The sequence below is a fragment of the Danaus plexippus genome, chromosome 27 (genome assembly GCF_018135715.1).
Source record: "Danaus plexippus chromosome 27, MEX_DaPlex, whole genome shotgun sequence".
Classification (NCBI taxonomy): Eukaryota; Metazoa; Arthropoda; class Insecta; order Lepidoptera; family Nymphalidae; genus Danaus; species Danaus plexippus.
In genome coordinates this window covers 4,322,657-4,347,721 of record NC_083555.1, presented here as the reverse complement: position 1 = coordinate 4,347,721, position 25,065 = coordinate 4,322,657, and the positions used below count along the sequence as shown (strand labels likewise).

At 30.6% G+C, this 25,065-nt stretch overlaps 1 protein-coding gene across 1 annotated transcript in view; it reads left to right on the top strand.

The window, feature by feature from the left end:
- The first annotated feature begins 231 nt into the window (after window positions 1-231).
- LOC116775607 (nephrin) overlaps window positions 232-25,065 on the top strand; it is a 109,767-nt gene continuing 84,933 nt past the window's right edge. The window contains exons 1-4 of the mRNA XM_032668528.2: window positions 232-364; window positions 6,308-6,474; window positions 13,709-13,858; window positions 16,941-17,120. Of these exons, the coding sequence (XP_032524419.1) occupies window positions 6,438-6,474; window positions 13,709-13,858; window positions 16,941-17,120 (367 nt within the window). The 5' untranslated portion in view covers window positions 232-364; window positions 6,308-6,437. The remainder of the gene's footprint in view (window positions 365-6,307; window positions 6,475-13,708; window positions 13,859-16,940; window positions 17,121-25,065) is intronic.

Here is a 25,065-nt window from a genome sequence, read left to right as displayed (position 1 = left end):
ATTACAACATTGACGTCAAGACAAATTTGAAAAAGGGAATATAGGGTGGAATTCAAAAATCGAACGCAATTCGAAAAAGCAAAAACGTTATAACGCATCACGCAAGACGCTGCGAATGAGATACGCAGGCTCCCGGGGCTTTACTGATCACCCTCTCCCCTCCCGCCTGCGACTCGTGCCCCGCCACCCCCCGCTCGGCCACCCCACCCCCATACTGGCTATTCCGCTCCGGGCCCCCGTAGCGTTCGGACGTGTGACGCGTTCGTTGCCGACACCTGTGGCACCATATTCGCGGTTCGACATTTTGTTTACCCAGGATCACAGTGATAGTGTTATGTGTTTGTGAATGGATTGCTCCTTTAAGGTGGTTATTATATTAATTGGTTGTAATGTTATAATTAATTGTAATTAGTTTTTTATTCATGATGATTTCGTTTGTCAAATGGGTTCCGACGTGGGCGCTTTAATTCGAATTTGGAATAGCGTCATTATTAAAAAAAACCGTTTGAAGGTATTCGATGTGGACATCAGTATGATAATTTTTTTCTTTGTACTTACACTACACTATGTTCACAACTGACAAATTATATTGATAAGTTAATAATGTTATAACGTCTGAAATAAAAAAAAAATGTCAAGAGATGCGGGTAGGCAGAAAAACCTGTAAAGAAAATTTAAGATCTACCAACAGAACAATGATGCTAAACATACATATATGTATATGTATATTCTTATTCGCTATCATATATATTATTTTCAATATAAGTTATTAACAATCGTTAAGGCCCCTACCCTATCTTCGTAAGCTAATTGAAGTCGGTGAACAAAGCTAGTATACTTTTGAGGTGACTTAACTTAGCTTCTGTGATTGAAGCCTTATTCGCCGGATGGAGGCTCTATAAACGCAGGAACACCAAACCATATGCTTTTGAATCTTAAATCGATTGCTTTGTGTCAATAGTGTGACAATACCACTAATCAACGTTTATATCCATTGAATAGAAGTCTAGAAGTTATATCGAAATCCTATTCTATGGACGCCATTTTATACATATATAAATAAATAATAATATCGGATTTACTATAATGTAAGACCCGACTTCGCTTGTTCTATTTATAAACCATGCGATTGTTTATTATATATAATGAAAGAATTTCAGTTTTTGATATTAATATTATTATTTATAGCTTGTTAGATGAGGGCATTAAAATCTTAATTAAAATTTGAATTAAGATACATTTGAATAATCACATAGTATGTTGGTTTTTTAAATATTTGAGACGAAACCAGAAACTGAATATTGTATGTGAGAAAAATTATGTGTATGATTGTAAGCAATTTGAATCATCAATTTTAAGCTAATATTTTCTATCATTTATTTAGGGGCGTTACCTTTATCAGCTCGTGATTATATTACATTATGAACGCGTTGATATGAATTTGTCAACCTGCAACCTATTCAACTAGTAAAATTTTTCGGGTTTTGCTTGTTACATAGAACTTAAAAAAACTTTTAGATAATTCAAAATTATGGCCACTGATATGATTAGGTATATACGAACTGGTCATGAATAACATTAATATCATGACCAATTCTCGTACAACTGATTATAGTTAAAAAAATAAATAATCATAGTTCATAGAGAGGTTTATTCCAAAGAAGGAAGGGATAATTTATAATAAATATATCAAGTTACAAGTTCAGGTTGAGCGGATGTCCACGTCTTAGAACCTGTTTCTCCACTGCTGGTTTTAAGTTCTCACGATAGCTTAAGAATAATCGGAAGTTATCAGTATATAATTAATTTTTTTGATGACCAATACTTTATGTACTTATATTCATTTTGAATATAAATATAAAAAGTATTAATTTTAATTCGAATCTTGGTTTAAACAAACAAAACTAAATCATATATATATATATATATATAATCTAACAGATGTCTGCTTTTCGCCCCTTCGTAACATAACACGAAATATTCATATAAAATTAGGACATTGTGATTGTCGAATAAAACGCAGTACAAGTGAATGAACCATTTAAATTCTAATATTAGGACGTTAAACAAATATATATACAAGTTTATTTCCCTGACTTCGTCCGCATGAATGTAGAATTTAATTCAGAAAATAGTAACTTCTGTTTTAAAAACAATATATTAATCAAGGGTCAGACACATCTATCGAATTTGTTATCACTTCATACAAAACACGACTGATCTTAAGTGTTCCCGCGGGAAGTACGCGGGATTAAGGTATAAGTTATAGCCTATACGTCGTTCTGATCTATGAACTATATTGTTGTAAGGTTTCGTGAAAATCTGCAAATTATTTTTTTTCATTAAAAGGTCACAAACATTTTTGTTTAAATACAAACTTTCGCATATAATAACTAGACCGGATTACTATATATAAATAATTTTAATCAAACACATACAGTCTTATTAAATGAATTGATAATCAGTAATAAAAGTATATAACTAATGAAATATGTTTGCGAATGTAAAAATAAAATATCATCTCCCCCACGCTTCCTCCCGCAACGAAACATGTGGTCATTGTATTGAAGTAGCTGTCTAAATAGGTATACACTACACACTTCTATAATGTTCTACAGTCTACACTACACTCTGTCTGTGACATCACTCGTTATTTTTAATTTCTACTTGTTTACCCCTGTATAGTTTTCATAAAGGAATTGTTAAACTAAGTTTTTAAAGCTTATTTAAATTATAATGTATATATTTTAACTGAAAATTTTCATTAATGTTTCAAAACTTTTGGTATATTTCATAAAAAATAAAGGCAGGACAGAATACAATCAGATTTGTTCGTGTCACTCCTTTAAATTTTAAATGGGCTGGACTGATTTCGATGTAATTATTTAAACAGTGTCCTCAGCACCATCATTGCAACGAAGCGAACTAATTTGGACTAATTTATGAAGTTTTTAGGTAAATTCAAATTATAAATACCAGTATTAGAAACACTGCAAACTTCTTTAAAATCCTTATAAATTTTCTATATTTTTTTCTTATTTCTATTTATTTCAAATCGTTCTTATGTACGTCAATATTGAGATTAAGATTATCTGCTAAATAAGTTTGGATACTAAACATATTAAGTTATCTTAAACCGACTTCATGAGATATGGCTGTTTCCAACTCACAGACACTTGAGTTACTGAACAGGTTCGGAGGAGTTATATTAGTGAAACTTTGTAAAATATTATATAACATATTTAATTAAATTTGTTATTTAATATTTAGCTTAGCTCAGCTATATAAATTCATAATGTGCACATATAAAATACATTATTAACAAAGCTTCTTGTATGAATTTCTGGTTAGAAATTGCTTAAATAAAAATCAACCGAATAATACATCCGTATACTTACCACAAGGTCGCACCGTCATACGGATAGTTTACAGTTCTTCATACATTAATCGCTTCTCAGTATAGTACCGACGAATGCTATTTGATGAGAAACGAGAACGTTTCGTATGTAAGCTTGCACGCAATTCTAAACAAATTAAATTATCAAGTTACGAATCGATTTTGATGATAATCCGAACAATTAGTAGATTTCAAATCCTTCCCATTTAAGACAATATTTCGATCTTTTTATACATAAAGTAAGTTTTAATTTCACAGATTTTAATTTAGAAAGTAATTTTTGTCATTATAATATAAATATATTTGATATTATAGGTATATTATATACTATCATAAGAAGCTATGAAAAGTTTTTTTGCGAGTGGATTTTTTTTTGGATACGTATGTTTTGAACATTATGTATATATATAAGGATTTAAATATATAACGGGCGGTCAGTCAACGGCACTGAAGCCACATTCGGTCCGCATGTGTGTTTGTTCTCACGCTGTTATCTTCTTCTTGTTTTTATATAACTCGCGAATATTAGCTTGTTTTTTTAATATAACACAGTTACTATCTATGGGCTTACTTGTTTGTTGTATTTAAAAATTACTGAACAGAGTTTGGTGAGATTTGACGTATACATCGCTTATTTTATAACAATAATTACTGCGTGCGCCTTTGCTAGATTCGTTTGTAGCCAGATAGAAATAATATATAATGCTTGTAGAGCAATATATATTACCAAATCGTATCAGCGACTTCAGCGACTTCTATAGTATGTGTCACGTGGCTTCATACACAACACAACTGTCTTAATCCTTCGGGAACTACACTAAATTTCGAATAAATTATATCCTATAACTTATTCAAATATATAAGCTAAATTACTGTGAAGTTTTGACATTCTACGTTGAGTAGTTTTGGCGTGAAACACCAACAAACATGCATGCACATCCTCACAAACTTTGACGTTTATATTATTAGTAGAATAGAATTCTGTATTTCGTATAGGCACAAAACGATTTCCAAATCAAATGACATCGCTTAATAGATTAAAGTTCTTCTGTAAAATAAATAAAACTATCCATAACGCGACATTAAAATCACGATTCGACAATATATTTTATGACCATCGTATAAGATTACAAAAGGTAAAGTAACAGCAACGAAAGTCGATTAATATTAGGACAGGCTGACGTTTTTATGGAGTTTAATATATTAATTTGCTCTTAAAACACCATAATGTCTAGCGTTTCATTTTGGTTAGGCCTGTGTATTGTGTTACTTGTATTCCGTAACGAAGGTAATGTCTCGTTAGAGGTCGTATTCCCAATTAAGTCACACTAAAACCCACTGTGGATAATAGATCAAAAATCATATTATAGTATTCATATTCATATATAATTAGGTTGGTAACTAGCTATTGTGTGCGACATCGTCCGTCTGAGCGTAGGAATTGGGTTTAGACAAACGTGTAATGTGAGTTTAAAAAATAAAGGTGATTGCTATTAGCGACATCTGTTGTCTGTGTTACGTCACTTCATACAAATACAACTGTTGTATTTTTTATAAAGAGACTTATACAACAGGGAACTACACTGGGTTTCGGGATAAATTGCTTACTATAACTCACTCTGGTGTAAGAACTATATTATTGTAAAGTTTCATCAAAATCAACAAAGCATTTTCTTCATGAAAGCTTAACAAAAGTTCATGATCCATACAAACATTCGTGTTTTTAACATTAGTGGGACGCATTACAATATACACACACAGTTTTATCATATATTTAGGTTTTTACAAAGGAATTAATAGTTAGTTCCAAGGAATAAATAACATTTAATTACGGTTGGTACACTTCGGATGTACAAACGTTTATATGTTAGTCGGATTTCTTAAAAAATTTCGAATTTCACATTAAACATCAAAATGTACTTTAGTGATTACACAAACAAACACACACGTGAACGGAGGGACGACCAAAGTCGGAGACAAAATAATTGTCGTACAACCTACACCACAGATTTAGTGTGTAGTGAGAGTTATAAGATGAAGCGTTTTTTATATCTGTGAGCGTTTGTCATTAAGCGATTCAGTTTTATATAAGCCAAAGAGCTGACAGATTCCGATAGACCTAATGAAAGATTGGTCACATATAAGAAAAGTGAATAAATTTTACATATAAAGTATATTTGTGCTAGTTTTTGTTTAGTGAAAAATAAACATAAACTCAACGGACTTGAAATTTATTCTGATAGTTTTGTATAAAATAAGTTAGAAGCGTGGGTTAGGAGTGTCGCAAGAATCGAGTTTAGAGAAATACTTAATGATGTGAGTGGGATCTGACGTCAGACCATTCACTGGAGAAAACGGTAATAAAACGTATATACACACGCATACACACGCATACACACGCATACACACGCATACACACGCATACACACGCATACACACGCATACACACGCATACACACATACATTATCAGAAAACGCACACAGATGACATTCATTAGCGCAATAAGCGATTTGTTGCACACATGCGAGATAAAAACATTATAAATGGTGTTATGTTTTCTGTATGAGATGAAAAATGAGAGTTATATATATACAAGTTGATACTGAAGTAGAATCCAAAAGACAACCTTACCAGCTCAAACGAGAACCCTAGCTGGATCCCTGATAACGTCACGGAAATAGGCATCAATCATGCCAGCTATAAAGAAACCTTTTAAAAAAATATATCGACTTTTATTATCATACGGAAAGCACTTAAATGCCATACTGTTTGTCTATAAAATATTTGTACCGTTAATATTTTACAACCGAAATTCATGCTAACATTTAGATTCCTGTAAATTAATTTCTAATAAATGTCTATTTTATATATCTTAGAAGACTTGAGTCATATTATATTTCTCATTACAGATTCTGGGTCCGCGTCCGTTGGCAGTGCTGTGTCGGTTTTGATCAAACTGTAGTGATTTTGGTGACAGTGTTTCGAAACAAAATGTGGAGGTGATCTAACTTTGGAACGATATGTGCTGTGATTTTCAAAATGTGCTCGAAATTAGATTTCGCTGTCATTCTGTGCGGTGAGTTTAATATTATGTTAATATTCTAATGTATATGTCATGATGCATATGTCATGATATATCGATATGTTATATCCAAAGCCAAAATATATTCGTAATATGACATTCATTAGACAATAGAAAAATATGTTTAAGAAACGGTAAATAGTATTGAGTATATATTATTGGGTCATGAATAGTTATTACCGTATTTAAAGAAGGTTTTATGTTGGATGTTAAATAAGTGCGGTTTTTGAACCAATATATAAAATTCATATAATTTTTATTTATATGAGTTTATAGGAAATAAAAACTAAAAATTAAAACTATCTTTAGAGAAACGCTTACACTAACCATACAAATATAATATATTATTGAAAAATATTTTAATATTTTAACTATTATTATTTAAACTAAGTAGTTACTTTAGTAAAATAAATATATCCGATTACTGTAGGTGTATAAAGAGGCACTCATTACGGTACAGTGTGATGAAGAAACAAAACGACAATTGTGTCGGTTGAAAAAGTATGGTGTATGTAGTTTATCTCCAAAATATTGGACTAATAAGTAACGAAAATGTTTAGGGAAATATTTTCTTGAAATTGTCCAATAATTTCCATTTAACATTCCAATCGACATGCCATAGAAAAAATATAAAAATTCCGTATCGAATGTTTCAAGGATATAATAATATTAGCCCCTTATTTAAAGTTCTGTGGGCTCATTAAAAAAGTTCAATGAATTTATTTTCAATTAATATTATTTAGTGTAAACAAAACATTTTGATTTTATTGTGTTTCGAGTGGAACTCGGGACTTGGGACTCGGGACCCTTCTAGGAGCTGAGAGCCGAGACAAAACAATTTAAATACTTAGTGCTCGTGGACTTTTGTGTTTATTTCAATGTTGCTGCAAACGTTTGACTCACACTTCCAGACTTAATTGTTTGTATACCTACTTACATAGAAATACATATATATATATATATATATGAAAAAAGGAATTTTTAACACAAACTTTGTTTATTGAGATAATTAAAATATATAACCGATTTTATCTATAGTGATTATAAGTGAATGAACAAACAGATTATCCCGGACATTCAATCATCTGGATCCCGTATCCCGTACCCCGTGTCCTGGTCCGTACCCGGGACTGCCATCACTCACTACTAATTCCTATATTAATGCGGGATAACACTACTATTTGTTCCCGATAGTAAATAATCATGACTCAATTAAAAATTGAATATTTTTATCGAGTTCAAAATAAATCTTATTTTACCCAATAATTAATTATCTAAGAGTCATTTATGCTTCAAGATAACATCATTCATTTCTTAGTTACGGAGATAATAGAATGACAAACTGACAGCTGAAAAACATACAGCGGTCAAGTCAAGAGAGATTATTATATAACCATTATTATGATAAAGATAATTTAAACTGTCTTAATATATTTTTTGTACGAGTTAAATTAATTAATGACTTAAAAAAATTACGCCATCTTAATTTTAATAAAAAAAATTTTGTACGTATATTTAGTTTCAATTTAAAATAATGTTTAAATTTCTTCTGTGAACATATTTTTATGTGGTGTTTACGGGAAACGTGAATTATTTTGATATTTTGAATATATTCCATTATTACACAATTCCAATATAATATGAAGACATATTATATTGGAATTGTGAAGCAAATGGTTTTTTTCTGATGCCGAAAACATCTTAAAAGATCGATTGAAATTATTGAGACATTTTATTATTGCTGTCAAAGATTATTAAATAAAAAAAAAATACTTTATTTATTTGAAAACATATCACTATGTTAATTATTTAGAGACGATTAATTATTAATTAAATTTAAAATATTCGTTTACTTTAAAATATTTGTTTCATCAAGGAGCAATTTGTTTATTGGGCATATAAATATGAAAATTACATAAAAACAACATAAATTATAGCAAATCAACACAAAGTAATTTCAATAGTATGTAGAATTTTACATAATTACTTAATATTTTAATTATTTATTGATTGAAATAGCGACATTTTTTTTTATAAATATCAATACACGAACCATACTCGACTAGACACCAGACCAATGGTAGCGACAAATTCATCACCTTCGGTCATTTATTTTTCCTTCAATAATCACCTCATTTACTGATATATATGGCGGTTGTTGATTTATTAAACATTTTTCACACTTGCTATTTTATTACATCGGGTCATTGGACTTTATTTCGTGTGACATAATCTATACCCGACTTCGCATGATATCAGACTTACATCTAACAGTTTTAAAAGCACTTAGACGTTAATCACTTTTAAATCTATTTCAGTTCACTTTCATCTTACTGAAAAAAGACTAGACTAGACTTCTTTGTTAGACGACAAAAGAATTTAAATTGTAATATAAATAAACCCAGTAAAATTAAAATATGTAAGTTTATTTTTCTGTAATAGTTTCCTCAATAGTTTATTACGTCGAAAGCCGGCAAATTATTGTAATTATCCAATATAAAACAAATTTATACAAAATACTTACAATATTCTTAAACTTTTTGTTTTGCAGTTAAACAAATCGATTTAATTAAATTTAAAAATATTATACTAATATACTTGATATAGTATGGATAGTTAAGATTATATTTAAAACATTAATAACATTAGTTGGGTTAAAATATTAGAAAATAAAACTAATATTTTCGGGTTAACTACACTTTTTTTTATTATTTTAAAGTACATACTCATATGAAAATGTTCCATCTCTTCTGTCCGTGATCACGGTTGCTACAAAGCAACCGAAAATTCGGGAGTTTGTAGTTTGAAATAATAAAAAAAACTCGTAGTACATACGAAAATATTAGTTTTATTTAAATTAATACTCGCGAAAATCATAGATCTCATAACTTTAGAGGAACTTGCGGTTTAAATATGATAATTATATTTAACAAAACACTTTAAGTATACTTAATACATGTTTACAATGTCACTACAGACGAAAAGTTTGCCGTATTCAATTTAATAACATATAAATATTATAATGTGATAAAATTTATGAATGTAAAACTTTTATACGTAGTGTGACGATTCAAACTCGTGGTAAGCAGTTTTGTATATTGATAACACCATGTATATTGCCATATTGTACCATTCATCACAACATCTTGTACCAAGTTGTCCGTTCAGCCCATATCTCTGTTCCCTCCAATTATTTCACGAAGCCTTTGAGTCTTATAAACATTCCCTCAATCTCGTATTTCAAACAACAAATATTTCTGAAAGTTTTTCAACTCAACCTCATTATTTTTATATTCCCCGGTTTCCCTTGTTATTATTATGGTATATTAAATGTCATACAAATATATATATATATATATATATATATATATGTTGTGAATTTTTAAAAATATAAACATTTTCATCATAAATATATAATTCCGATCACGATAACAAAATGATAATACATTTTTAGTTGTTTCGTGCGTATAAGTTATCTTATATTTATTTTCCGGAATTAATAAAATTCCGTTCCGTAATCAATATGAGGCGGATGTCAACGTAATTGACTTAAAAAACTTGGAACCGGACTAAATACTGAAAAAGTTGCTGCGCTCAGTATATTCATACGCGCTCGTTTCCGTTGTTATTATCAGTTTTTAAGTCACGGCTTTTTGTCGGGCACGAGATATATCGTACTGCATTTTGACGTGCGGGTTTGATAATCGTTAAATCTTTTGTATTTTTGTTTTATTATTCCGACCGAACATGGAATATTTAATTAATGCCCTTGAATCTAATTTTCTATACACATATTGAGATATTGATATTAAAAATTTTAAAAAATATATATAACCAAATATATTATATAATTAATATTATATTATATATATAGTTCGTTAGATAACTGCCTAGATATCCGTCATATATAAAATGGGAACGATGACGTAGTTCCGATGTTTTGCAGAGTTTTCTTTTCACGAGTAAACTTTATGACGTCATCCCGACCTTTCCTATTTCACTAAAGAACAATTTATTTTTCTTCACTCCAGCACTCTGACACATACTAACATTTTATAACCAGAACCAATAGCTTTATAAAATAAACGTTCGAATATACAAAGGAGCATTTAATGACCGCTAGGGCTTAGATAAGAAAGAGTTTACACATACAATTATCCTAGGTTCAATGCTATATGTCATTAAGGAATCTTTAGGAAATTTTGGTTTAGTTGAGAAATAAATCAAAATCACCTCGGTTCGATTCCGTTTAAGTCTCATACAAATTCGTAATTCAGGAAGATCGGAGACACCACAGCTCAGTAAAAAAGAGCTTTCACATCCGAATGCCCCAAGTTTGATGCTTGTGAGTAATTTTTCTATAACACAATTTAACGAATTGGTTATGAAATGCAGTTATTTATATGTACAGCATGTTTTATACGATTAAATTATAAACTGGACGCACTAAGAACCCAATAATATCCGTCGAGACGCTCGTCGACATGAAAAACACCCGATTGACATTCCTCTAATATCTTTATACCGGTTATTATTGAAACCAGACCCGTCATTATTGACCGGGAACTTGACAATTATAACAACCACTCGAACTTATCAACAGACGAGAATATATCTTATTATGTACATAAATAAAGTCGCTTTCGAATTGTATACACTTATACACACATTAAGTTAAGAAATATATAATCAAAAACGCACTCTAACACACATATATAGAACAGATTTTACATTGTATGCTTATAAGATTTACATCATAAGACTATTGAGTGGTTTGACTACGAAAATATATTTCACATATATTAAATCAATTTAAAATCTATAATAAATGCGTTATTATAACAAAAGCTTGATGCACACTGTATGTTACAGCATGTACAAGTGACAATTGAAATAACAAACGGACTGGTTAATTTAAGCTTGTGGATCCCGTGCTTAAGTCTGACAGTGTGAACATTGCCTAATGTGGCCCAAGTTCAAGGCTGAGCGTATTGAATATAAATAATTTTATAGTTATAGTTAAAAAAATATTGGCATCATAAATTTTAACATTTTAGATGCTTGATATAAATATAGGATTTTGTTTAAAAACAATTAAGATAGTTTTTTAAATATTATTTCATTATTTTGCTTTATATCGCTGATAATAAAATATAACACATAACAGTATTTACAAATCATTCAGTGAAACTGTCAAATGTTGTTATAAATGAAAATTAATCAAAATGTCATGTCATGTAATGTAATTTTAACACAATATATAAATATTAAAATATATCACTATACATATACAGTTAATTAAAGAATTACTATTATTATTGCGTAACATACAAATCAATATATTTTTATTACTATGAATATCTGTCGTTATTAAAAAGTAACATATTTTTATAATATGATAAACCGTACCATTATACTATATGTTTACATCTTCATATAAAATAATATTTTTTTTTTAATATAAATAAATTAATATTATTAGTATGTAATAACTACCCTCCTCTAATTCACACCACACTATAGTAGGAGCGTTCACCTCTCGAGTGTGTCTCGTCGGCTTAACACGACTCGTATCAGTCAATGGAGTACTTGTCTTACCTTCAGAGCTAAAACTAAAAAAAAATACATAGCATAATATATAATTAACAAGTAAATAAAATTTAAATTATTTACTTTTTTTTAAATTAGAATATCTATGTAAGCTTTATCGTAAAACTATTTGAGAATTTCAAATAAAGTAGGAATTATCTTGTTTATTTAAGGATTACTGTCACAGAATAAATAAAAAAGATTTGAGGACCTCATTAATATTTGATTTTTTCGCACAAAGTCCATAAAAAACATACATTGCTCATTATAATTATTTAAACTATTAATAAATCTGAAATACTTCTTCTCGTCCATCTCCAAACTTAATCTTTTTATTCGTATAAGTCTTGTCAGCCTACTTTAACAGAAATTGATTTGTTTTATATGTCTTCGAAACCTAAGTAAGAGCGTAGAAGTGGCTACTTCTATGATTGGCCTACATCTCCTACTCCGACGAACAAGTAGTTAATACCTACAGCACTACACACACAAGGTCAACACACCTCAAAGATCATTCGCTATCCAATAAGTCGGCAATACGTCTCTTCAACGCCTTATCTAAATGCTACGTAGAACAAAATGAAAATCGTTTTAGCATCAGCATTCACACGCAAGCTCATAGCAAGTTGTAAGTCCTCTGAAAACTTTTAGAAATGAAGACTAATTGTATGATAATTTTACACTTATTTGTGTATTCTAAAACTTAATATAGAAAGAAAATAATTTTATTTGTGTATATATTCATCGTCAGTTTTGTCTTTATCTTCTTTTTTGGCATAAATTAAATAATTTTATATGAAAATGTTTGGTTATTCACGGGACCTTTTTGAATATTTCTAGTGTCAACTACAGATAAGCCCTTAAAAATCGAGGCACGTAGTTTTATTATAATAATTCTGCTTATAACGTAGGGCTAGACTGTTTCATATTTGGTGACCCAAAAATGTGGAATAAATTTGGATAAAATGCCCAAAGAGACTGATATTGGTTAGCAACCAGACGGATAAATTTTTAATTCCAAGCCTTGAAATGTTGAAAGCTTAGAAAAAATATCAAGGTTACACGTGATCCGAAATCATAAATACTTAAGGGATAAAAACTTATACAAGATTTATGAACATTACAACATCTTGCATTAAGACAGTATTTAGAATAAAACAAAAATGTTATATTATAAAGCAGGTTTTTTCATTAAAAAAAAATAATATCAAAATCAATATCCAGTTCCGTAGAAACCAGAGAAATGTCAGTTCAATCCAACCTCTCTCTCGAGGGACACATTTTCAATTGTTCGACCTAAACTCATTACAGGCCTATCTGTAGTTAACGGTTAATAAATAGAAATCTTATTTAGCGATTTGGAACGAATCCAAGGTTTTAATGAATGTAAATGATGCAATTAACTCTTTTCACCGGTTCGATTCCCGGTCGCAGACTTTAACGAAACCTTTTACTGGTCGATTGTTGTGTTCCAATGTATATTGCCTTTAGCGAAAATTAGTTTGGAGCGTTTTTTTATATTTGAATAGATATTTTCAAAGGCTTCATATATTATAACAAATTAGGTTATTGAACTATATACCCCAATAACATAAAAACGATATAAGAAAGACTATATAATCTTTTATTTTTGTTTCAGCACTTCCCATAATCGCCTGTTTCCAACAGCAATACTTCAGGGTCCCACCAAAGAGTTTGAGGGTCCAGGAAGGATCAGAAGCCGTTCTAGAGTGCGCTGTTGCTAATCTGGCTGGCCAGGTTCAATGGGCGAAAGATGGATTTGCTCTTGGTGAGTGAAAAGATCATTGCTTTAAATTTACAGATTTAAAAGTTATTTAGTTATTAGAGGTGTATAGTTGCGGTCAAAGCATATTTAATTGAGTTCTTAAAAATCAAAATAAAATAGTTTTATATAAATTTAGGGTTATAATAAAATGATTTTTACCAATAACAAAATAATGACAAAATTAAAGGGCTACCAAATAATCTTTCAAACTGCCGTAATGTAAGAATTAACCAACAGGAGTTATAAAAGCGCGATATAGTCTTGGAAAATGTAACGAACAAAAAAGTGAATCTGGAATGTCACTAGCGCACCAATTAGGGGAGGAAAGATAAATAAGCTGAAGTGGCTTGATTGAAGGATTCAGGAACGTTTGAATCGAGCGGAAAATTTACAACTGATCAATACAGAAACTGTCGTGCTAGAATCTTTGTATCACTTTTGAAGATTTGAGTGAGATTATTGCTAGTTTTTAAACAAATGTTTGAAAGGTATACGTTAAAGAGTTATAGGTTAATAGCGATTCGGAAATATTAGTCACTTTCACGTTTTCGTTATATTGCTTAGTGTAATCGTATAGTTGACATTAAATTGAGTTGGATTCCTGGACAGCTATTTGTCTATATTGCATATAAAGGATCAAATTATACAGTTTTAGACAAAAGTATATTATTTCTAAGTTCATAAAGATCACAAACAGGTAGGGTAGTTTCAACAAGTTTTATCTCATTTATTTCAACTACCCTACTTTCCATTGTCTATCAAAAATGGGTCGCACACCAGAACTGTGGATAATAACCTTGGATTCTCCTTTTGTTTTCATATGTACATATTATTTATTAACGTTTTTAACGCAACTTCGTTATATAATTAAGGTCTATTATTATTTTAAAAGTATAAATTCATTGTTTAATCATATATGACAACTAAGATACATTCAAATTATAGTAACTACAAAGTGCACTTACAAAGCTAGTCTAAAAATTTTGGTTACACCCAAAAATTTCATATTTTCTCTCTCTGCTTTCGAGATAAATCTCAATTGGTTCAAGCGCATAAAGAACTTAACTGATAAGCTTATCTCGGTAATCTCAAATAGTATTACCTCCGACATTCAAACAACCGCGATAATTCACGGACAGAAAACTACTAACTCCAATCCATCCGGTGTTTCATTAAAATGATAAAAGACTAAATAAATTTCATACCTAAAAAAATCCACGGAGCCCGCCAAGCTTTCAGCGTGAACGGCGGCGCGGCTCAAGTTATGCTGGTATTAGGAAATAAGCCCGAATTTTTCATGTCCAAATTAAAGTGAACTAAAAGTTATGTCGTCCACGCATCGCAGCTTCGCAGTTGCATCGCAAAACCGCATAAAAAGTTTCTAAATGCTTTTTAACCGACTTTGTACACCTTCAGCTGGAGAGTCCATGGTTTATTTACTTTTATGGACATCCAACGAAAAATATATTTTTGACATTCAGATAAGAGATACCTACGATTTCGTCCGCTTTTTTCGTGTAATATGTACACTGTACGTAAATAAACACAGCTTTTGTATATGTGAGAAAACATATAACTAGATACAGAGTGCGTAAAAAAAAAGTTTTTTTTTTTGAAACTGAATTAACTTTATATTAAATGAAAATATCACAATATACTTCCTTTTCGTTACAAGCCCAGCTCCTAAAAAAATATAGTCTTGAACGTCTATTAAAATTTATCCCGTAGTTTTGTTATGATGCGTATAAAATGAAGTATCCCGAAAATTATTTACAATAATGCGCCCGACTGTTTAATAGTCAAGTTTTATAAAAGGCTTAAATTAAGTAAGTTTATGCTGGTAAGTTTACTTATACTAATATAAATCTACTATCGTTGACTGATGACTACTGACTCCTTCACATATAACTGTTACTTAGTATTGTAAACTTACTTATAGCATTTTTTCGTGGGTAAGATTTAAATAAATAAATACAAATATTTACCCAGTATATATACTGTATAAAAATTTATATATTTTGTCTTAATTAATTACGTTCTCATCTCATTATTTGAAAAGTAAAAGATTTTAATAATTCTCATTTTTAATTTCAACTAATTATGATAAAATGTTATGAAGAATCTTAATATTCTTGTATATTCAGGAGCTAATAAAGTTAATGCACGTGGAAGTCATTTAAATAAATTTACACTTAATGTAAAAAGGTAGAAATTTTTATTAGCAGGGTTATTAAAAATTCATTTCGCCATGAATTATGAAGCTTAGGAAAGAATGCTCATAAAGTACTATTAATATGGGATATTATGAAGAACAGTATAAGACTTATATGTCCCATAGGTCGTTGATAGGGTAGCGACCCTACTCCATGTATCGTTTAAAGCATAACTTCCAAGCAAAAATGTTCAGTCGTTGTGTGTAACGTGCTCTGTACTTTATGTTAGCTAAGTTTGCGGTTTCGCTCGTTTTTTTTTTTTTTTTCAGCTGTTTTCTATCGGAAAGGACCCTTTATATCGCTTTAGGAGTCGCTCGCTTTATAACTTTTGAATTTACGCTATAAATATTTATATATTTGTGAGTTGTTTTATCGATATTTCTGAATTCCGCAGAACAAAACCTGCCAAGTTATTTTAATTCACATTCCTATTAATTTATGTTCGCCGCTTCTGTTTTTTTTTTATTTTTAAAGTCAACTCCCGGTACAAGAGTAATTATTTCAGTTTAAATATTTCTCTTAATTTATGAGCTTTCACAGTTTTGAAATATAAATGTGGTTTTAATACAGTACGTATCTTTCACAAAATACACAACCTACAAGTGTAATAGCGTATATAGAATTAATAACTATTGCAGATAGCTCGTAGATATACTTTTATACCTATTCAATGCCTAGCTTATATATTTTTCATGAAAATAATTTCAAAAGATTCCAAGTTAATGTTTAAATCATCAGTAAAAATCTCCTTTTACTTACTCTACATTGTTCTATTACAATACTTTTAATAAAATTACTTTATATAATGACTTTTTTTAAATACTACATTTTTGTATGCTCATTACTTGTCTCACTCGTGAAATTTTTCCCAGGCTTCTCATCAGTTATACCGGGATATCCTCGCTACACGATGTTCGGGGATCGCCGTCACGGTATCTACAACCTTCGCATCATAAACACCACTTTGGAAGACGATGCTGAATATCAGTGTCAAGTTGGACCAGCCCAAATGCACAAAGTCATTAGAGCGAACGCCAGCCTTACAGTTATATGTAAGTATCGCTTTCCTTATAGAAACAAATACACACTAACATCGACTGTTCAATAAATGCATGATATATAAAAAAAAAATTACTACCCCTTCCAACAAAACCATTTCATTAATAGCTTTTGGAATTTATGTCTGTACTTGATTAATATCAACAACTTTCTCCCAAAAATCTAATAGATTATCAGGCAAAGAGAAAAGTATCTCAAATAAAAAACAATGAAAACCAATAAGTCCGGGCTAAGCGGGAAATCTTGTAAGGAGGCGTAAAGTTCGTAAGAGCTTAACCCCGGATATATCAAAAGGGTTTGATATCTAGGATATAGGGTTTATGGGAGATGTGGGCTGGCTCCCGGTTATATCGACGGTCTCTAACCTAAATGATACTGAAGAAGAAATATATAAAAAAATATGCTGAATACTATATCCTCTTTCGTTAATAAATATCTCCAGGTAAAGAATTCGATTAGATTTACAGTTTTGGAAAGTCTTCCAAAACTTTTGGATGGTTCTCATAAAAAACTATCGATAGCCGATATAATAATATCGATAAAGTTTATGACCCATCCTTACCCTATAATAAGAAGGCGACTGTTTTACGAGGGCCTTTTATTCAAATTCTCTGGTTCCGTTTCCAATATGCAGTTAGAATACATTTTGACCCTCACAACTATCCTGTTTGCTGTATCTGTAGTTTTGCTTTAGTGAAAAATGCTTAAAATAATAATATTACCAGCTCTCCGGCTTTGTAAACCACGTCAATACGGCAGATATTGTAATATTTGTTTAAAAAAAGTATATTGTAATATTTGTTTAAAAAAAGTAATAACTAATAATACATTTGTGGGATAAAATTATCGGTTCGTATGAAATGATGATATATTTTGTTGAAACAATAAAGTTGGAAGTCATGTCGTGACATGATTTAAACAGGCATCTATTATAAATCACATAATCGGATTTATTGAATTTGTAACAGATATTAATTGAGCAAAGATTAAATGTTTTTTTAATAAATTGAGATAAAAATATTCAAACAAAACAAAAAGAAATGCAAGGAAATGTAGGTATATTTCCATTAAAATAAAATAATGTTAGCATCACAACGATTACCTTAACGTTTAGAGGACGCAGAAACAACATTTTCATCAGAAAAATGTCAGGCAAACAGCATCTCAGCAAAAACATAATACATCATCGCAAATAAAAACGTCAAATAAAATTTCTCACCTCCAAATACTGTTACAGAATTCGACGTCGAACTTCTTAAAATATTTGTCGCCATTTGTATATTTTCACACTTGCCATTTTAAAAACTTTGAATCAATAAGTTGGAGAGCTTTTATATCCACATGGACAAATGCATGTTGAAAAATATTCCCATTCCACATTTTTATTATTCTTTTGAAATACGAGCGAACATTATTTTTATGTAATTTGTCGGAACTGAACCGTTGACATTATATATTATTTAAACAGAAAAGTAATCTTCATTTAAGAACAGCTAATAACAGTGAACTTTTATAACGCTATACTCATATCTTCCTCTCGCTCCAACCGGCTATGTCTATCCTCCTCGCTCTTATGTAAGCTTTTTATAAAACTTGTTTCCCACCCTCGATCTTACGTACAATTTTTAAATATTTATAAAATTGCTCCAGGGGATGAAAACATAGGCGGGATGAAAAAAAATAGTAACGGGGTCGAAATTGATTGGAACGGGGGATGTTTAGGAAGACGTATGGTTTTTTAAACAATGGGAGTATGTATTTTTTTGCATTGTTATGTTTTAAGTTTTATGTCAACCACATGTTACTTCACTATTTTATTGTTGTGGTCTAATCTTTATTGAAAGGATCCACCCTGTGTTCTTTTTTAGGATACTCTGATGGTAAAGTCAATATAGAGAGGATATGTATACTTTATTGTTCCGACGAATGAGACCACACTTTTCTATTTGGGAAGTTTCTTTAATACCATGACTAACATGAACTGAGATGACCCCAGCTATATAAGGAAACTTGGTCTAATCATAAAAATTGTATTTTACTACATCTTCCACAAACGAGATAGTATTTCTTTAGAAGTCAGTTATAATTTAATTGCATTGGACAGTAAATAGGCTTAATTGGTATCTGTCAATACATGCATCTCAAAATTATCACTACACTAAATGATTGAACAGTTCCACATCCTCATGGAGTTCGATTTTGAATCTTATCGTCCATTAAATAAAGTTGTATACACTATACCGGGTGTAATGGTGGAATTGTTCATGAAGTAAAGAAGGTGAGTTTTGGACAAGCACCTTAATATGGATGTGACAAACTCCATTCTTAAATTAGGACTTTCTCAATATGTTTGTCATACAGCGTTTGTAATACAGCCCGCTCGATGTCATTGAAAGAGACGGAATATGTATTTTTATGGCTATTTTATGAGCATCTCAACAAATTTTGTGCAATAAATAACTTTTAGTGGAGTCAACTAAAAGCATTGCTCGGCTTTATTATACTCTATTAAGGGAACAGTACCGCTAATATTTTTTTTTCACCGTACTGCTACCACGGCGCAAGTTTTCCGACAAAGCTCGGTTTTGTTAAAACTTTTAAAAAGAAAGCACAGCTTTTATGTCACGGAACGGAGAAGTTAGGAGGTAGTTCAAAATTAACCTCTTTAAGGCGAAATGTTGACAATACTACAGGGATTCCCAACAAGTTTGTTTTTATGTTGCTTGTGTTTCAAGTTAAACAATGCTTTTGTATCAGTTGACTGTTTGTGTTCGGAATCATGATGGTTGATGGAATTTATAACAACAATACTAAATACGTTTTATAAAACAGCTGAAAATAAGAAACGAATTAACTAACAAATATGTTAGACATGTTACCCGAAATATCGTCATCGAACAAAACAGCAGACAAGTTAATAGAATATGAATAAAAGAAACTTGCGAAACAACCTGCTACAGATAATCTCATATAAGTATGAAAACAACAATGGAGGAACTGATAAACAAATCAACAATACCAACTAATAATAGGGGCGCAGTAAATTCTATCGAATTGCCCGACAAAAATATGGCTATGAAAATAATAAGCACGGCTTATACTGTTCTCATATTTGCTATGCGGAAGCGCTGAGTGTAAAGTTTTGGATTTATTTTGAGGATTTCGTTCCTTTCTAGATGACTTTTTTGCGGCTGATGTTGAAGTAGAAATATCTCTGTAATATATTGTTGGTTATTGCATCGGGGGAAAAGGTCTAATTTTATGGTTAGTGAAAGGATTTAGGAGAACGAGGCGATGTTTTCGGAAAGGGGAAATAATCATTTCTACTAACATTGTTATGGGGATGTTTGTCATTTTATTTATGAAAATCAATCTACATATAATATTATATTATATAATGAGATGAAAACTAGTATAAGTACAGATACGTATGGGATGAAACTTATCGCAACAAATGTGTATACAGTTTTGTGTTTAAATTATGCAACACTAATACCAAGTGGTAATTAAATTTTAAACTCAATTTATATTAGCTATGGCTATATGTAAGTTGGAAATTGTAATTGAAATAGTTGAGAAGCTGTTGTCAAAGGATCTCGGACCTTGTTTTGCTCTTCTGAAGTCAAGTAGTTAAATTTATATTAATATTAAACTCGAATATAATTATTGACGTAATTGTTATGACGCAATCTGAACCAAATTACACATTTTGATATGGTATCAAAACACACGTCATAAAATCTGTATACACATACGATAATTTAAGATAAATAGTTTACATAGAACGTGATGGAAAAAAAGACGGTGCTATAAAAATGTCATCTATATTATATATTATATATAGCAAGGTGATGAATGGTTTGCTTTAATCGAGCAGCGTCTTAACTCTCCAGGGTTATCCGCTGACTTCGATATCTAAGAGGCAGTGTCAAAGTTAATATTATAATATAGTTTTGGAGAATTCCCCGGGTCGAGGGTTGGAATAGTTTAAAAGTTCGCTGCGTAAGGGTTGGACCTAATTTGGCTTAACAGCGATGAGCATTAAATTCGTCTATATTTCAGTACTCCATCCTCGTTATCTTCCACACATTCATTACACAAAACGGTTACAGGTTTAGGGCTGTTTATTTTACAACTTTACATGAAATTTCCTTTTACAAAACCAAAAGGAATTCTGTTAAAATTTCTGAATTTATAAAACAGTATAATACATCTAAAGCACCCTTTAATTAATATAATTAATACCTCATAATTTTTTTGTGAAAAGGAAGAGGGTAAACTAAAAATAAAACAAATTTTTAACGTTATTTTTCTGTCAGAATACCGGGAACAATTCCCCCTTGCTATTATTGTGATACAACTTCAAAGGGCATTAAACCCTTTGAGTAAATCCATCGCCATCTTCTTTTATGTGAATCCTGACAACCTCAGAAAATGATAGCTGTAATTCTCTTTGACACGCTGAGCAACCACATTCATAGCATAGCTATGTTATTGTCAGTTTTTAGGTCAATAGATAATCTTGTGTTGGCTGAAATTGGATTAAGACATTTTGTTATACTTGTTACAAATGTATTGATTAATTGGTATAACAAACGCGACATTGATTAGTATTTAGAAACTTGAATATAAGAGTTTTCGAATGTGTTATTTTGTGTCACCATAAACTATTTCAAATTTAAACCCAGCTCTCACAGCTTCTGATAGACTTGTCCGTGCAAACCAGTTAAGACCAGGGCCATCTGATTTATCGATACAATGTGCTATTCATGAACCCCACATCGTCAGTTACATTGAAACTCAACCATTGCAATCTTTCTTTCCTATTCTATTTTGTAATAAATTTAAACTATCGGCTACTTAAAAATACGTTGCATTAGAAGTGAATCAAATTAAACGACTTCCCGATTTCTGGAAGAAGTATTGACCTAGGAAGAGAATTCCATAATCTTCGTACAAAATCTAGTTATTTACTAATTTTGAAGGTATCATATATTAATATCACCGAAAATTAATTTAATATGTTAGCCACACTAATATATTCATCGGCAGCAGAATTCTGTTTGCCCGTAAATGATTCATTGGCATCAGACTACCTTCATTGTTTATTCATTGAAGTCAATTAGCAGCGCCTAATGTATAACAAATAATACATGAAGGCGCATTTAATAACTATTAGGTGTTATGAATTACATGACAATATAGTTTTAATAGCCATTTCTGTGAATAGAAATTTATTTCACTACACTATTTACTATTCGCTGTATAAACGTGAACGCGAAAGTGCAATGTTCTTAGTATTAACTTAGGTACATTTTGTAGTATTTTCATTCAAACTTCACAATGCTTCTTCGGAAGTTCTTTCAAATTGCCTCGATAAGTTTGTGTGTCTTGTTGATTTAACTCGGGCCTTTAAACAGATGGAAATGGTTTCTTGTATATAGTTGTTTTCTTGACGACAGTTTTACTGTGGCGTTTATTAAGGAATGCATGTCATTTATCTAAGTAAAGCTAACGAATAAAACAATTTTCGTATTACTTATGAACAATTAGTTGCCTTAAATTTTTTACGATTTACGACATATTATCAAAGGAACCACTATATTATAAAAGTACTGCAATACAAACATTTTAAAAATATTATTCAGTGCACTAGAAATACGAAATAAGAATTTCATTTACAAAATATAAGAAATAACATTTTCGAGAACGTTAAAACGGCAGTAGTATAACAAAGGGGAATGATAGCCGTATCTTGGTTTAAAGTTAATGTATCATCAATTCTTCCTTTACAAAAGCAAATAATATATCTTCCTACACAATCGCTTAGAGGATCAAAATTGTTTGTATACATTTCACTTTAAACTCAACATCAACATCATAAGGTTCAAATTCCTAGGCGGGGGAACGTGTGTACATTTCCAGTTTTATAACAAAGATAAAAGTTTCTTAAATGTTGCCATTGCGGCGGTTGTGACCATTTTAATGTAGCGTAATGTATAAAAAACTAATTAGGGTTAATGCAGATTTTATTTTGCTCCACTAGTGAACTGAAAATCATTGAGAATTCTATTAAAGACAATGGAGAGATCTCAGTGTGGTTTACTGTGATCTGAAAGTCGAAGCGTACAATTATTATATATATATTTCTAATGAAAATTTCGTCTTTGTATACATAAATTATATTTATAAGTAAATCTTTTGGAACATTTATATCCTAGAAATAAATAAACGTTTCAGATATGACGTTTTAAGCGTGAAGATTATCAAAGAAAGAGATAATAATTTGAGAAACGAACACATTTACATACTAATATATCATTGAATATACAAAAACATTTCTTATGCATGTCTGATTCAGATTTCTGTATTCGATGAACCGAACGAATTTAAAATATTTATTTAGATTTATGCTTAATGCTTATGCGAAGTTATTAAATCATAGTGTTAAGTAAAACTATGAAACATTACTTCGAAAGTCAGTGAAGGTGGTAATTGTGGAATTTATACATTACCTGCGCACTTATCTGGAAATTCGGTAACAAAACAATTTGGATCTCAATAATTACTATGTGTATATTAGAAAATATATCAAAGGAAAGAGTTCAAGTCATACAGTTACATCTAACGGCTGCTGTGGGAACATGCAACAATGAGAATAGCGTGGGAGTACAGGGAGATTGTTGTTACACAATCAAAACTATTAGTTTTCTGGTTTTCACAAATATAATTTGATTGCTGTTACAAACTGATATCTAGAATATTTCAAATGGAAGTTCAGGACGAATAATCTCTTCCTTATTAGCTAATGGTTTAAAGTATTGTTTACTTGAGTTCGCTACTTAAGGAATGTAAATGATTTTATATTGAATTTGGTACATAAAAAAATATGTTTAGGACATAGTACTAAAAAGTGTTTTTTTCTTTTTGGATTCTAGCCTTTAGTTGAAATTTGTAGTTTAAGTTTAATTCACTTAATGATTAAGATTCATTTTAAAAATAAATGGTGTAAATTTTTATGTACCTTAAACTAGTTATTTGGATGAACAAAGGAATAGTATAAACAGCAAGAGTATGTTAAGCAGACGTGCTTTGAATGAGGTCGTAAGCCACTTCGTTATCTAATACTCTTTTCTCAATCTCATACTCGTTACCTTATATTAGAAAAGAGATAGATACGCGGATAAAACGTCGCTCAGGCGTTCCTTATGCACTACGTATTGTCTAGCTTAGTCGAGACCTGAGGGAAATCTCAAACAGACATTCTAATGCTTCCAGCATTATATAGCAAAAAAGTCAGCTCGCATGTTTTAAAAAATTGAAAAAAGCAAACTAATCCGTTATGTAAGATATTTTTAAAGCATTCTCGATGTTTCTATTCTCCTCGGTGCTCGATAAATGTCAAGGAAAAATCACTCTAAAGACACTGTACAATATTGTTGTAAAAATATACAACAGTGCAAAAAACTACATATATTGTAAAGGAAAGTGTTAGTACGTCAATCTGTCTTAAAGAATCAGACTGTAAGCCCTTGTAAGGTTCTTTAATAAGTTCACAAAAGGCCGGTAATTTTACAAAGAACAGTTTAATTCAAAACGGTGGGTAATGTCTCTGTCATCTCGACACTTCGGAATGAAATATCGGTTTGGAAGCTTATTGTAGACTGCTACGAATTATATACTACGAAGAGGGAAAATTAATTATGTTCCCTTTGTGCTTTATGATTTTTTTATATGTAATAATTTCTAAGAATTGTTCCTCTTAAGAAATTTTGTCTTTTATTTACATTTTCTTTATATTTTTCTGTTACTCGCACTGTGGTTATAAAGTTACTGTAGTTTACTGCAAAGTGAAGGTCTACATTGAGTTCATCTGATCCGATATTCTGCGGGTAAATTGAGGTATAAAAAGAATACCACTGACCAATTCCGTTCTCG